The sequence below is a fragment of the Fistularia commersonii genome, chromosome 4 (genome assembly GCF_037954325.1).
Source record: "Fistularia commersonii isolate RoL2024-O1a breed Wild chromosome 4, RoL_Fcom_v1.0, whole genome shotgun sequence".
NCBI lineage: Eukaryota > Metazoa > Chordata > Actinopteri > Syngnathiformes > Fistulariidae > Fistularia > Fistularia commersonii.
The window spans coordinates 18,431,708-18,447,875 of NC_141287.1; the positions used below are offsets into that span (position 1 = coordinate 18,431,708).

The 16,168-nt window shown below is 42.3% G+C and overlaps 1 protein-coding gene across 3 annotated transcripts in view; it reads right to left on the reverse strand.

Moving 5' to 3' along the window:
* The window catches only part of LOC147234999 (dynein, cytoplasmic 1, intermediate chain 2a), a 20,039-nt gene extending 4,210 nt beyond the window's left edge, over positions 1-15,829 (reverse strand). The window contains exons 1-14 of one of the 3 annotated variants that reach the window (XM_086145756.1): positions 15,723-15,829; positions 14,746-14,863; positions 13,708-13,822; positions 12,558-12,645; positions 11,115-11,174; positions 10,625-10,740; positions 5,630-5,716; positions 5,267-5,429; positions 5,084-5,183; positions 4,120-4,245; positions 2,357-2,503; positions 2,167-2,280; positions 1,516-1,649; positions 348-492 (exon numbers count right to left, since the gene is read on the reverse strand). In XM_086145756.1, the coding sequence (XP_086001882.1) occupies positions 348-492; positions 1,516-1,649; positions 2,167-2,280; positions 2,357-2,503; positions 4,120-4,245; positions 5,084-5,183; positions 5,267-5,429; positions 5,630-5,716; positions 10,625-10,740; positions 11,115-11,174; positions 12,558-12,645; positions 13,708-13,822; positions 14,746-14,853 (1,503 nt within the window). In that variant the 5' untranslated portion in view covers positions 14,854-14,863; positions 15,723-15,829. Of the gene's footprint in view, positions 1-347; positions 493-1,515; positions 1,650-2,166; positions 2,281-2,356; positions 2,504-4,119; positions 4,246-5,083; positions 5,184-5,266; positions 5,430-5,629; positions 5,717-10,624; positions 10,741-11,084; positions 11,175-12,557; positions 12,646-13,707; positions 13,823-14,745; positions 14,864-15,722 lie in introns of all 3 variants that reach the window. The other 2 variants (XM_086145755.1, XM_086145757.1) reach the window with 2 other exon arrangements.
* Between the last annotated feature and the right edge of the window lie 339 nt (positions 15,830-16,168).

Below are 16,168 nucleotides of genomic sequence, written 5' to 3' on the forward strand. Positions count from 1 at the left end.
TAAGGTTGCTCAATAAAATAGGAGACTGGGGTTGTGTCATAAATCTGTCATGTGGATTGAGAATTCTTCCAATTCAAATACTGAGCATCGATTATATCTGTTATTATGTCTGTGGATAGTAAAATCTCCCCATGTGTGGCAGACAGTAGAAAGGAGCATTACAAGGTCACAGAGCCACAAGTACCTCTGGAGTACATCTTCTGCTGTCGAGCTCCGAAAGACAAGCTCCTGCGCTCTGTCATTTTGCGCTCCGGATTAATTGGAAAATATTTTTTTCTGACTGGGGAAGGCCAAATTAAATACAGGGGGCTTCTGGTGTTCTTCTGAGAAACGGGAATGTGTCGTACCTTGGTGCTCCACAGCTTGACGGTCCAGTCAAAAGAGGAAGTGACAAATAGGTGGGAAAAGTCCAGCGGTCCGGCAGCTGTGTGACAGTGAATCCCCGTGATGGGCCCGTGGTGGCCCTCGAACATCTCGCTGATGCCCGCTTTGCTGTGGAGCGACACACGTCGAAGTAGCGGTTAAGTACGGCCGCTCTAACATGTTAAAGTCAGAGCAGAGAAGGAGAAATGTCATTTTCACAAGCCGGACGCTGAGTAATGACCTTCAGCTGCAATGGTCCTTTTTATAAATTTCAGACTGACGGCAAAGAAGCTTATGGGTGTTATGGAATTCCTGCTCATATGTAATCTAGACCTTGTGCGGGAGAGAAGGCTGCAGATGGACCGCGGCAGGATACGTTCACATTAATCATTTACTTATATCATTTCATTAACAGCAGGGTGGCAAAGCCGCCTGTAACTCCTTATCCAAGTGTTGGGGAGCTGTTACCCAACTGAGGCTCAGATAATTAATGTAGAGAGGTAAATACTCAGCGTGAGTGATGCTTATGCATTATTAACTGCAATGTGAGTATCATACCATTGTAAATGAGGTGGAAAATTATTCCCCCAATTACAGAGGTGATTCTGCCGTGCCTAACCTAGCAACTATCCCCTCTCTGCGGTCTGCGGGCATACTGCAGGACATGTGGTCTCGGGATGAGCCGCCGCTCGGCGACGGCTCTGATTTGAGCCACATTTTGTCGCTGCCTTCGCAGTGGATCGTCAGCCGGGACTAGAACTTGAGCCTATTAAATGGGTACATTGTAGGCCGGACTGCAGTTTTAATTCTCGGTGGGACAACTGGCTGTAAACAAACCGTCTCGCCCAGAGAAACAGCTTCATGAGGAAAAAAAAATAGGGCAGGAGGGGGGAAAAAAAAGATTTGTTTCCCCTGCATGTGTGCCCTGTTTATGTTGAATGACCTTTACAAACACAACTGACAAGCGGAAAAGAAAAACAGGATGACTGGGGAGGAGTGAAACCTCAAAACAGCAGGAGATCAAGTGTTGGATTTGTGTTGCGCCGGGAAGTGAGCGGGCTATATTTATTTGACACCGGGCTCGAGGTGGGCCTCGGATACCAGGGTGCCGCGGTGGGACGCCGGGGACCGCGGTAGGTTTCCGAAACGCACCTTCCATGACGGCACGACATGTAGACAGAGCCGTCTTCGCTGCCCACCACAAAATTGTTGACATCGCCAAGAGGGAAAGACATAGAGGTGACAGCTACAGCTTTGGACTGTTTGAACACCAGCTCCATGCTGTCCTGCGGAGGGTGGGGAACATGGAAAAACATCCGTTACAAGCCCCTTGCGCTGGCTTTATGCTAACGCATACTGCCAAAGAAATGCTGTAAAAATCACTTGACAGTTTATTAATGGCGAATTTAAATTCTACTAGCACTTTATAAAAAAAAAAATAAAATTTGAGTTTGACATTGAGCTCCTGCCAGCACAAATGAAATGAAGGGGGGCTAGGTTCATTTCCTTGGAAGTGAAAAATCAGCCAGAGAGGAAAAAAAAAATATATATATATATGAGAAATATTACATTGGAACACTGAAATGAGGGACTCCCGCCAAACATGTTTCAGATGAATGGAAGGGACAGGAAGTGTGCAGAATATAAAATTGAATTGACGGAGTGTGAAAACGTATGAGCTCATTTTTTTTTTTATTCACAGATGAGGTCCACTAATTCCTTGTGTTAGACAGTTAAATCTGAAATCATAATCCTGACCCCCCCCAGTGAAGGAAATCCTAAACACACACATGTCTTTATTACCTGCGGCTGGGAGAGCATGTCCAGGCTCCAGGAGCACATTTTGCCATCAGTGGAGATGCTAATCAGGTTGTTGGCGTTCTGGGTGCCAACTACGTTCACACAGTAGACAGGGTGCTGCAGACAGCGAGAGATTTTTTTAACCCTCAACTCTCTTGAGAGTCCAATCTTACCGTGGGAATGATTTCTATACCGTGTGCGCCGCTGCTGACAGAGGAGTCCTCTGAACTGGGGTCCTCTTGTTGCTCCTGTTGTCCCAAAGTACAATCTGGCCCGAGTACGTGCCCCCAACTACAACATTGGGGTGAAACTTGGCAAACGCAGCGGACATGACGGCAGACTGTCAAAAAAGAGGCAAAAAGGTAGAGAGTGGGAGAGTTAATGCTGAGCATTGGAGGTGATGAAAGAGGGCAGACTTGTGCCAAAACAGCTTGATAGGCGGTCTGGAGTCATTGTGCAGCCTGCCATATTCACAACAGCAAGCGGAAAAAAAAAAACAAAAAACAACACATCAAGGCCTAAATGTGACGACTCAGTAGCTCCTTCTCACTCGGCATTTCAAAATAATCTAGTCAGATAGTCTTCAAATTATAATTCAGGGGCCAGTGAGATGGGGATTAAAAAATATATATATTTAAGAGGTCTAATTTTGTTACGTTATGCTAATAAATGATGGAAAATCATGTATCTGACACAGCTTCTTATAAAATGACCTCCAACACGTAGGTCAACAGTACTTCAATGCATGTTGATCTATTGCCCAGCCTTAGAGTAATACTTCACATCGTCAAAATAAAAACATCAAAATATTTGTGTGTTTTGACTTTGCTTTTCCTCTCAGAACATTCTAGACAACTACCAGACTCAGAAAAATATGGACCTTCTGACATTTTTTTAACTTTTTTTTTTTTTTCTTTTAAATTATCAAACTGCTCAAAAATCTGAAGTTTGCAGCTACTGATTTAACCGAGCACAGCGGAAAAACCTGTATCACATTAGGGTCTGGCTAAATAGCTGCTAAGTGTTGGATCAGCAACACTTGAAATCCACGTTTCCAGCATTTCACACATGGAAAACCTCAAAACTTCAAAACTCCTTCATCTCGGGCCTCAATGAAAGAGTTCTGTGCTTGTTTTCTCATCCCAAACCACAAACACAACACTTATGTTCATTCATCACTGACAATACAGGAGAACTAGATTTGCCCCACTGAATAATTATTTATATTCGATAACGATTTGCTCTCAGGGTTGTTTTGTCAGCAAAAGGGTTTAGTTAAAGAAAGTCTAAATAAACCCAATGATTAATCCATCACAATATTTATCATATGCATGAATCATTCGTGTACCATTAAATGGAACTGTGTTGCCGCACAGAGAATCTGGGGGGGGGAATGGAACTGACTTTGAAGCGAGGAAAAAACAGCATTCACACTTCTGTTCTGTTCAGTTTTATTCAGCTGAGCAATGCGCTTGCATCTACATCCGCTCTTGAGGCAACAACATGTGGTTCTACTTAACTTGTCTTGCTGTGGGAGCCTTGGGGCAGGCAGTATAATAAGGCTGGACAGAGTGCTGGAGCTCTGCTGCTCTCCCTGCTAGCTCTGCCGAACATAGGGCCCTTGTTTAGATGCATATGATAACCACCGCCGCCCCACACACTTAATCCTGCTGCAATTCTCAGATTCCATTCAACTCCTGCACCACAGGTCTTTTCCGGCGCCTCGAGAACATGTGTTTGTGGATGGATGTGGTGGCGGCGGATGCCAGTGCACTGAACTCACAATGCGGATAAAGGCGGGGAGTCGAGGAGGGGAAGGGGGAGGGTGGGCAAACAGGGGTTGGTTGGCAGACTTCCACGTTTGTCGTGTACTAAGCAATCCGTGAGGATGAGGAAAAGGCTGACAGAGTGCGGGAGAAGGAGCGTTACAGAGAACAGAGGCTTTGGTTTTGGTACCTGGCAATGGAAGACGTATTCCGGTGTACTTTTCTTGTATTTCATGTTCCACACTAAGGCCACCCCGTCTGGCTCGTGGGGAGCATCCTCATTGTTGTTGTATGAGGCAACCAGGAGTTCAGGATACTGGAGAGAAAAAAAAAAAAAAAAGGAAAAAAATCAAACGAAATTAATGTTGAGGGAGGCAGACGTGCCCCCCAGGCACGGCTCCATGTGGAAAAGCCTTGCATGCCCTGTGTCGTGCTGCTGAATGCCTTAAAGAATGAGTAACCATTTCCTTAAGATTCATGGCTTGTTTAAGTCTACCTTCCCCCTAACAAGGTTGGTAAAGAGGCTTTTATTTCCTTTCACGATTTAAACTCTTAAGCTGCGGCTCTGAAATTGATGAGAGGAGCACAAACCGGAGGAGAGCAAAACTGAAGACCCCATTGAGCGTCGAGAATGAGACTCAGTGTTTCACCGGAGCTTCGAGAAGGAAACATTATCCAGACGTAAACAAACCGTTAACCTCCCCCGTTTCTTCGAAAGCGCGTTGTCAAATTTACAGTTTGCGAGGACGAAATTTCCCGTTGGAAGAACGAGGCTTTCACTTATGGCGAGTGAGCAAAGTTCTAGTGTTCAATCACTGTCAAAAGTCATTGCACAATCAGGCATGAAATGACCTCTGACACAGAAGGAAACAAATCATTATGGTCTCCAACTAAGTGACAATTTGTGCGGGACATAACTTACTTTCCCGAGAGGCTTGTGGCTTAAAGTAAATGCTGTCAAAGTCAAACTATGTAATCATAAAGCATTACCGCCGCACAACTTTAGAGTTGTTTCAACAGCCAATTAGTTATAGTCTTGTACATATTACTGTTTGTTAAGCAAAAAATTAAATTCGATTCCAGTGCAGAAACCGATGTTTTGTTAATTGCCAGCGAAATGTTTGTTTGACAATGCAAAGGAAAAAAAAAAGAACCTGGGGTGACCAGTCGAGGCAGGTGACAACACGGTGCTTGGACCAGCGCTCATCTATGAACTGCCTGTTGAGAGAAAGCTTTGCTCCCGCCTGGATTTCTCTGGGGGGGGGGACAAACACCACAAATCAATAAAATGCTAATTAATTTGAGAGTTTACAAATCCTTAATTGTCCAACTCTAACCCCTCTTTATCCTCCAGGTCACGGCCGCTGTAGTCGAAAAAGACGTCCACGTGCTCTGACAGGGCCCGCTCAATAATGCGGGTGCTGTGGTCAAAGAATGTTGCAAACTCCTCCGAGTGCAGAATCTGTAGTTTTTCCTCCTCTGTGAGCTCGTGGAGGGTTACTGTGCAGATGAACACAGAGAACATGCAATGTGGTGGGCATCCCCGCTGAGCACCGCCATTACAATACTGAAACAATTCACCGGTTTGGACAAAAAGACAACATCTTTGCAAAATGGACCTTCTATTATACATGCAAATTTTAACCATAGAGGAACTGAAGCAACTACTGAAAAATGCATCATTGCCGTATGAAAAGCACCTTCCTCTTCCTCCTGCTGGTCCTGTCTCTCAATCTGGGTCTCGACGACCGGCTGAGGGGGAGCGATTTCCTCCTCTTCCTCTTCATCTGTTGATCAAAAAGTGAACACTCTTAAAACACTGCAAGATGGCACATATAACTGTATTTAAAGCTCATTTGTTTTGAATAGATTACATAAGTAAAATGTCATTTAATGTGCAAATGATCCTGCATCTTTATGTGAATTTTACACCTATTGGCCACAGTCCACACCTGTTATTTCCCCCTGTCAATTAAAGGTCCAGGCAGTGATTATGGCTACTACAAAACTGTCTCGCATTTGTTTGGTTTATGAGCACAATGTTGCCTTTTAAATAGGACCTGCGCCTTAAAGGAGCGAGGTTTGTCCTTTGTGTTAAAGAGACACAGCGCAGCGGGTGTCTTGTTGTCATAGGGACCCCTGTTTTTCCCAGTTGTTAATGAGACTTTAGCCATTCAATAGCATCTATCTGTCAGTGTAGCGGTTTCCCCTGTGTCCCTTCAGCAGGTTGGCCCTTTCTAGGCCACGGGGGCCACAGGGCAGAGGGAGCGGAGCAGCTGCCTGAGTCCATCTCATTGGTCCAGCCAGATGACGGCATGGTGCAAAAGCAGATGGGGATGCTGGGATTGTCTTGTGCTCTTCAGCGGTGGCATGGGGATGGCACAGAGGTTTTCCGCCTGGCTGCTCCGAGACAAGCTTCTCCCTGAACGGCAAGCCTGTGTAATTACCATCCTAGCAGGAGGTCCTGAAACTTCTTTTCAACCTCAGAGAATGTACAAGAAACTACAGGCCAGACCAGCTGGCAAACTGCACATTGGTCTTACCTCAAAGAGGGATGAACACTCTTTTTCAAAACACATTTGTAAGAGACGGCACAAAGTCTCTGCTTTCAATGTAAAAAAAAAAAAAAATGATAATAGCAAAAGGGGGACAGAATCAATTCATGAGGAGACGAGAAATGCTTGCCTGGTTCATACGGGTGTTTATCTTGGTATGAGCCTCTAGTTGTAAGCCGGAATTTCCTTCCTACTGAGATAATCTAAATGATAATGTCATCTGTCACTTTGTCCATAAAGTGATTTATCCCCTTTCCCAAATGGAGGTTTGAGGAAGAACGTTATTGGGTGCACTGATGAGTTTACTGGTTTGATGCCACAAGCCATTTCAATGTACGGCCATACTCTGCAACCAACAGAAGGTTAAAATCTTTCCTTTCAAGGGCCTCAATCAGGCTTAAAGGAAAACAGTAATCACTGTCTTTCAGCTAGTCCCGGCCGTCCTCGTCAGCCCTTTCCCTGGTGAGGCAGCCAGAGCAATCAACCTGCCAGGCATTAGGAGCGGATAGACAATCTGAAAATAAAGGGTATAATGCACCTGCCAACCAAAATGGCCATTTGGAGAAAAGCTAGTGATCCTGGTGACCCCGCTGGGGATGTGTAGGGGGGATGTAGCGTGGAGGGTGGCTGGGTGGCAAAGGAAAAGGGGGAGTTGCATTTAACAGAATTCACCCGGATCATCGATGTCCTATACGCTGACATCTCCTCTCAAAGAAGGCCCAATTATGGCTTTTGTACCACTTAAGAAATAAAAGCTTTTTTGGGGAGAGCCAGACCGTAGGTGGGGTAAGGGGTGGGGGAGGTGGGGGGGGCGTCGGCAGTAATCACACGTCTTACACATTGTACAATATATTAAGGCAGGCGCGGCATGCGGCGAGGGATGTACAAGAATAAAACTGGATGACCTTTGCACTCTACTGGGGGTGTGTCTTCCCCCTTTTCTCTGCGTCCGTGTATCGCAGGAGTGTGACGACAGCACAAGAAACAACCAGAGTTCTCGGTACACAACAATGACTACGAGCCCAGAGTCTAGGCTCATAGGCATTTTATTCTATTTTTACAAACATCTATGCCCTAGACGCTTGTAAAAATAGAGTAAAATGCCTTTTTAGAAACAGTTATAAAATGCTGCTCAAAATTAATTGTGTATGTTTTCCTAAGCAGTGCCCTCTTCACATATATACTTGTTTCAAATGACTAAATAAGTACAAGTGTGGCACATTTAATATGAAAATGTCTCTCTTTAAACAGATACATCATTAAGTTCTCTTACAACGGTAGCACTTGTTCCAAATGACACCGAGGTCCAAAGACCATAACCGTGATGACAAAAGGAAACTGCACTTTTTCCGCTTTCACACAGGTAAAAGTATCAAGGAACTGAACAAAACTTGAAAAAGGTGCACGTACTAAAACCGCAGAACTGCAGACTGGTGGTAAAAAAAAAAAATTTTAAAAAAGGAAAAAAAAAAAGAAAGAATAATCCATAATTAGCGTTCAAAATAATTAGCTACTGACTGGGAGATACAATGTCTATCTAATACTGCTAATCATTAAGTGCATAAAAGCTGACCACAATATGAAGTGGCACTTAAAACAAGAAGGCCATTAAGGGCTTTTGTGATTTGAAGTTGTGACCCACTGAATTCAGTGATTAAAACAATCCCATTCAATTAAATATTAGATTTACTAAACTGCTCCGCATACTCGTATTCCTGACAAGCCTTTTTATTGCTGCACCAGACCAACCACTCCACCACCACCCCCATCCCAGCCTCTAACAATATCTTACTCAATAATTATGGCCTCTCATTGAGGAGTGCATACTGATGCTGCACATCATCTTCTACTAGTGTAGTCTGGTAATACCGTACCAGCCTCATAGAAAACTCATCAATCCGCAGTTTTGTATCGCTGAATTTCTCTAACCTGCAAGTGTGTGAGGTGAAACTCATTGAAAAGCAATGCCATTTTTTTCTCTGATTTGCTAATTTGCAATTATTCAAGTAAAACTGCAATAGTCTCAACCTTTCATAAACATCTAAATGACAGAAATCTAACGACTGGATCGACTCGATTTTTAATTTTTTTATTTTTTAAACTGTTCACAAACTTCAAGGAGACTGTTTCATATCTTAAGTCTGAAATACGCCATTTGACCCAGTGTTGATTCATATTTTTTGCATGTGATGACAGAACTCAGGAAACGTGACAGACATTTCTCACGGTACACCTGGTTGACGTGGGCCACAAAATGGCTGGTCAAAGAAACACCTCTGACTCTTAAATGAAGATCCATTGTCATGGATTGATGAAGGTTTTTGATTCACGAAGACAGGTGATGAAAGAGGCTTAAATCTTTTGCTCCTTTTACCCCCAACAAGTCTTGCTCTGTGACAGTGGGAATCCTTAGTTTGCAGTAGCCGGGGCACGGCAGCTGCTCCCTCTAATGCCACCGCCCGCTGACCTTGAGAGTGCTGCGCCATTGCCTCCTTTTGACAACATGATAAATCGCTCAATCAGAGAACAGGCCTGACACCACCCCACACATCAAAAATGCACAGAGGGGAGCAAGCAGGGAAGGGGATGCCGTCTCATCGAGTGTCAGAAATGATGGTGTGAAAATGCACAATGTCACAGAGTGTGTTTTGTTATGTGCCTGTGCAGTGAAGGGAGAAGACAGGAAAGCGAGGGAGTTGATGAAATGATTACATAGTGGCAAAGAGGGGAAGGAGGCCTCGTGTTGAACAACTAGCAGAAACCATCGTTGTTTAACACAGTTTTACAATGCCCACTAGAGTCCAGAGTAAAGAGCTATGAGGAGCAGAGGGATGCTCTTCATCCTTCACTGGTTCTGCACATACTTTTCCACAAAATCACACAATTTTATCTTTCTCTCTCTCTCTGGTGTACCACCTCACCTGACCAAACAACAACCTAGCATCTGTATACTGTTTAAAATCCTAACCAGGCTTTCAGGGCCACTTAAAACGGCGTGTTAGCTGATGCAAATAAATTGAGCAAAAAGCACACATGACATACATTTGTTCTAGTAGTTGAAGCAAGAGGGAATGTAAGATCAGCGGCTGGCAGGATCCTAATCAAGATTTTACTTGACACATTTCACACCATTATTAAATAAATTATGCAACGATAAGGAAAAAGTCTCGCAGATGCTAAATATTTTGTTTTACACATGGATCATAATAATAACAAATATTCCCTCTGCCCACACAAAGGCTTTAATTCAACAACTAAATACAACTGACATGTAACAGCGTCGTTTGATAGATACAGGCACGGAGCTTCTCGTCTCCTATGCCAGTCGTATTTCTCCTCCCTGTCATTCTGCCCATTAATTACTCTACAGCAGAATTGCTTGTAGAGCTGCATGTGGGGTTCAGAATAGCAGGGCTCGTTCAAATTTATTCTGCGTTCCCTCTGAGGTCTTGTGTTTTCCATGCCTCAATTTCCTCCTTACTTTCATCTGAGTATATGTTGAAATCACTTCTGGAACACACTTGTACACGGACACAAGATGATACGACTCGCGCCCTTTCGTGCGATGAGGTTTTACCAATTGCCGATGGGAACTGCTGTTTTTCCGTTCTAATCCCATTTTGCACGTGCTATTAATGTATGGCTGCCATCCAGAGTCGCTCTGTGCACAATGTGCATATCATGTCTGTACATAATAGGAGAGACCAGGCTCCTAAGATGATCTTTTTGCATTTTTTCTTTTTTCCCAAAGGTTGTAGGGAGATTTTTCCAGATTTTCTACAGTTTGTCATAAAACAAAACAAAAAAAAACAATGAAATTCTCAAATGCAATCAAAGGAGTTTAAGAACAACATAGAGCGTGTGAACTGTGTGCATTCTCTGCCTTTATCGCTGTTTTATTTCAACACCTACTCATCTAATCAGCACCACCAAGTTATACAAAACAATAAGATACCGATAACTATGAACGACTCTTAGATGGTACTTTGATGACACCTCAAGGAAATAACAGTGACGGTCTCTGAAAAGTGTGTGAAAAGTCAAATATTTTCTTGTTGAAGAAGTTAGATATTTAATATAATCGAGATTCGCACACCGTGCTCTTCAAGGATAACACTGACTAGATTATACGAGCATCACCTTCTTTCTGCTGGGTCATGACAGGTGTCTGGGTCTCTTTGGTGTAGGACACAGTTTCACGTGGAGGGAAGTCCACGTGAGTGACTTTGGCCATTCCCAATTTTGGAGCTCCCCGCCTGGAAGCACAGAAGAAAATTAAACAAATTGCAAGCCAATATCTCTTTCTAAGCAATATGATTACTACAGGACAAATTTCTAAAACGACCAGCTAATTTTGTAGAAAACAAACAGCAAAAAAATCTCACCTCCTTATGAGAGGAATCTTGATAAAACTGAGTAAATTATGGTTTAATGGGATGGCGATATCTTTCGATTAGTTGAATGACCAAAGTGGCATTAAACATTCTCTTACATTGGAGTGTACATGCAGGCCTTGACTGGCTTACTGGACTATGTCCATTGAGTTACGACTTTGAAAAGACAAATAATCATGCTGTAGATTGAGAGAAGGAAAAATGACCAGGAAAGGAGAGAAGAGAGTGTCCAGTACCGCAGCTCAGAATCAGAGTGAAGTTGAAGAGTGGACGGATCAGAGTCCCAGTGCAGGGTCCTGGTTAGTGTCACACCAACAAGGCAGCATTAGTGAGAGAGACGGGCAAGCACAAATGAGTAGAGGAATATAGTTAGCATCATGGCTCACAACATGCAGACTGGATCTGTTGAATCCGCTATCAAAACACACTCCAAATCAGCAACATTTGCCGTAATTTTGCAGGTCAAATCAGGCTCGAGTCGACCAAACCCAGTGGTGGAGAAATTAATCTGCTTAAAATGCATGGACACACATACACACACAAAGACCCTCTGAGTGTGATGATACAGGGTGTAATGTGCAGCCTGCAGGGCTGATACAGCGTGAACTGTTTCACACCAAAGGCTCCAAGTGTTGTGTAGACAGAGAGGGAGGGGGAGACAGAGACAGAGAGAGAGAGAGAGAGAAAGAGAGAGAGAAAGAGAGAGAGAGAGAGAGAGAGAAAAGAGAGAACCCTCAGGGAGAAAACATGACCTCCATGTGTGTAGGAAATGGCCATGCTGGTGAGGGAAATGAGTCAACATGTAGTGGGAACAGCTCCCTCGGCCTGATGGGACACTGGGGGAGCTTGGATTTCAGCTCAGGGAAGGGGCTCTAATTAGAGGTTAAGAAGTCCCCCAGGCATCACAGCAGCCTGCTGTTTTATTGTTAATTTAGGATCTTACTAATTCAACGACACACACATTAAATAAACATGCACGGTGTTGGCGTAAACTTGTCATCCCTCACTGTAATGGCATGACTTTTTTTTTTTTCATTTTTACTTGCTCTTAATTAATGATACCTCCATTCATTGTCATCGGGGAGGTATGGAAACAGATGCGGGTGAGAACGATAATGTAAATAAATAAATAGACATTTCGGAAACAAAATCACTTTTTGAATGCTCAAAACACAATCACTCACTAATTTTAGTGTGTCACACTTTTAGTAACAACTGGGCTGACAAAACATTCGAAACACCTCTCAGTAGAGCCCGGTGCAGCCCAACAGCGCCTCAAATTATATCGTCCAAAATGACCATTAAAATAAATCAACACCTCCATAATTGAAACTGAACACTAGACTCCTTGTGAGAGCTATTATTACAACTCATGGGTTTTATCATGATGTACCTAAATAATTGACGAGTGACTGAAATGTATAAGAACAGATTGGCTTTTCAACACCTCCATAAGTAAAGCTACTTCAGTAGCAGTAAAAGGAAAACACTTTTTTTTTTCAGGAGCAGGAGTGTTATTTTTTTGGTGAGGGGCACAAAAGTGTGGGGAGGGAAATTGTCCTTCTCCATTAGGAATGAGGATCTTGGCATTGATGCCACAGCTGTAATGTTCCATAATGGAAGCAGGGAAAATATATTTAGATTCACACATTTACTGAGAGGTACATTCGTGCGAGTACCTGGGTCCCGCAGCTCCATCGGAGTCCTGGCTCCCTGCCTCACTTGGTGTGCCAGCTGATTTGGCAGTTGGAGACATGGGCGGAGGGACTACACGGCGAGACAGAATAAATCAGACGATACTAAGCAAAGGTGATAAATTGGTAAGAACTAAACAAATGCATTACGTAAGAATGTGTCACCCAGAAAAAGCAAACAAAAATTACCTCACAGTCAAGAGTGCGGGGAGTTCAGCCCATTTTGGCACAGGCAACGGTAATATCATATTCTAATGCATGTTCATCTACACGTTATTAAAGCAAAACAAAAAAGCCACGACATAAACCATGAAAAATAGAAATCTGTCTCTTCCGTTTAAACTTTATTTGTATCCTGACTTGAAGGAGTGGGTTATGGATCTCTTCTGCCACCTACTGTTAACAAGGTGACAGTGCTTCAACTAATCCAGCCGGTCATTCTCGAAAAACATTAAGAATAGCAACGGTTTTATTTCTTCGATTTACTATTAAAAAGAGTGCTAATAGAGGTTTTTCAAGCAGTACCCTGTGTATATAGACCTGTGTATGAATTTAATTATCCATGCTGTACCAACCAATACACTTCACAAATGCACTTTCTTTGCCTTAAAGACAATTTACTTGGAAGTTTCTTACACATAAAGGGGGATTATTAAATGCTGGCTCGAGGCACAAAATATCTCTGTAACATTTGTACATTTTCCAGGTTTTAACTGATTTTAGCTATGAATTCACAATTACCTACTCTTTTGATTCATATTATAATTAGGAAAGGACTCCATAGTGCCTTACTTATAAAAAAAAGTTATTATGATTGACAAATCTATTACCATGCCAACATTTTTACCATATTATGCTCAGAAAATAATGGTTTATATGCATACATTGACTTTCGAACTTTGACTCATGAGGCTAAAATAAAATCAGGATACTTGGTGTTTAATGGGGAAAAAAAAAACTTCAGCTAGCTATGACTAACTTTGGTCTTTACAAAACCAAAAAAAAAAAAATTCTTATGTGTTCAATGTATGGCCAGAGGAGATTCTTGCGGAAGGATATACGGAAGACACGAGAGACTGTGATATGACACTTATACAAGAGAAGAGTGTGTTTAATGCCAAATGAAGCAACTTACCAACAGGAGTATCAGATGTTATACCCATACTCTGCAGCAGAGCATCCGCTTCACGTCTTTTCTTCTCCAGGTCAGAGTCATCCTGATGAACCGCAGCATCTTTCAATTGCTCCGCCTAGTGCATCATTAAAACAAAACCAGCAATAGGTACTTGTGCATCCTTTGCGCTTCAAGTGTCATTTGTCTGTGACCGTGGCTGTCACCATGTGATTGTCTACCAATTTCAGAAATAAACACCAAAAAGGAGTGCAAGAATTCCCTCTGTAACTGACAGTAAATGATCTCTACTGTAGTGAGCACACAGCTTGTACCGTTTGAAATCTCAAGAAAAGGCTTCCATTGATTCTATTTTCTCGCAGTATGGTATGTTACATCTTGCTGTGTTACACTGTGCAGCATTGAAGTGTCCAGGCCAATCAAAAAAAAAAACAAACAAAAAAAAAAAAAAACAACAGCAACCAGACCAGTTTTTTTATTTGATAGTGCCTCAAGGATTATCCATTCAGTCGGTAACTCTTCTTTTCCTTTCAGCTGTTCCCTTCCTCGCAAATCCATCCTCCTGCCTGGCAGTTCCAACCTCAGCATCCCTCTACCCTGATATCCACTTAAGATTGTAATGATTAAAAATGAAACATTACTCTTCATTCTTTGTTTACACTTTTTGTGTGGTTCCTGTCACCCTATCAAGTGCCTCCTTCTTTTACCTTTACCTAAGAAATATTTAATGACATTTGGTTCAATAAACTTCACGAAAAAATAAATAACAGAATGACATGACATATGAACCTTATGGCGTTTTACTATTTTACACATCGCAAAACTAATGCGAATAAGTTATTTCAATAATATGTCATGGTGACTTGATTGGAAATTTTTAAACAAAGAATCCATTAAAACACGTATATAAAAACAACCAACATCTCTAGAGCCATAATTCTTTGCTTTGCGTATTGATGTCATACTAATTCTGAGACTCGGTAAATGAATGAGGTCGAATGTGTTTCTTTTCCATCTTTATTTAAAAACTGTTATATATACCTCCTTTTTCTTGCGCTCCTCCTCCTTTCTCTTCTTCTCCTCTCGGATTTGTGCCAAGCGTTGTTTCTTCCTCTCAAGCTCTGCCTTGAGCTCACTTTTTTCAGACATGATGTCACAGCTGCAGACAAATAAGATATTTTTGCTTCTCCTCGTGTTTCACTCATGTGAGAAAAATACTGCATGCTGAGTTTAAGTTTCTAAGGATGACGCTTGAAGATTGCTGATGCTCACCTCAGCAGAATCGTGATCAGTTAGCTGTCAACACCCGATGCAGATAAAGACACAATGTACATTTTTTCTGCTATTATTATGCATACTGCCTCAGGTAGTTAATCAAATATATTTATCTTTTCCTACATCGATCAAACTTGTCATTGCACTTCTGCTAGTCAATGACGATGTTGTGCAGCTAGTTGAAAAGCCCCACCCTACAATTGGTAGCTGGAAACGTTCCCACGGAGTGATTTTAGCACAAGCCTTACGTCTATGATCTATAATTCTGTGATGTTTATGTATTCGAGAATTTATTCTTGTATCATTTGAAAGTGTTAGTTTTTAGTTCAACGATCAGACCGCCGTTTCATTTGAGACTCACCGGTATAAATCAGTTCGATCGCTGCTAGTGTTAGCCTACATCACCGGCATTTTCAAGCTTAAGTGTGAAATACATAGCCTCATAAATACATGTTTTGTTGATTTGGACCGGCCAAATTTAATCAAATATTTTTCGGGCCCCAAAAAATTAAGACTTTGACATCCAATCAATTTGTTGTTATTGAAGGTGTAGCACAAATGGCTAGCAAATGCAGCGGCGGCTAGCTACAACAGCTAGCATCACCCCGCGGCACTGTCATGCGCTTTCACCACTACCTGACCGCACGCCTAAAAGTCACTTAAGCTGGCGGCAGTGTGAAAAATGAACAAAAGTACCCACAGTGAGATACTACGAGGAAACCAGTGACGTGTGGTAAACCAACCTTAAAACGGGGTTTTCAACCTGACAGCAAGGGCCTTTATCCAACAGTCAAAACAAAAAAAAAAACAGCTTCCCAACAATTACGGCTACCGTGAAGGGTCAAAAGAGGCATTGAGTGTGACGTGGCTGTGACGCAATCTTCTAAGGTCAAGAACGTGACGTATTGGTAGCATTGTGTTTGGAGGTCACATGTCACTTATTGCATTCATTGTTTAAGTTCTGAATAGTATTATGATCAATGCAGTGGCAAGAAGAATCATCATAAACCAGACAGCAATAAAATCAATATCATGTTTTCCAGTGAATGTATGTTATGTTGGAGCATTCCGGTAAAAGAATTTCCTTCGCGATTAATAAAATTCCATTCTATTCTATTGTGTATAACAGAGTCAGTATTCTCTAAATGTGCAGGTGGTGCTGTAAATTCACCATGTTAAAATATGCTTT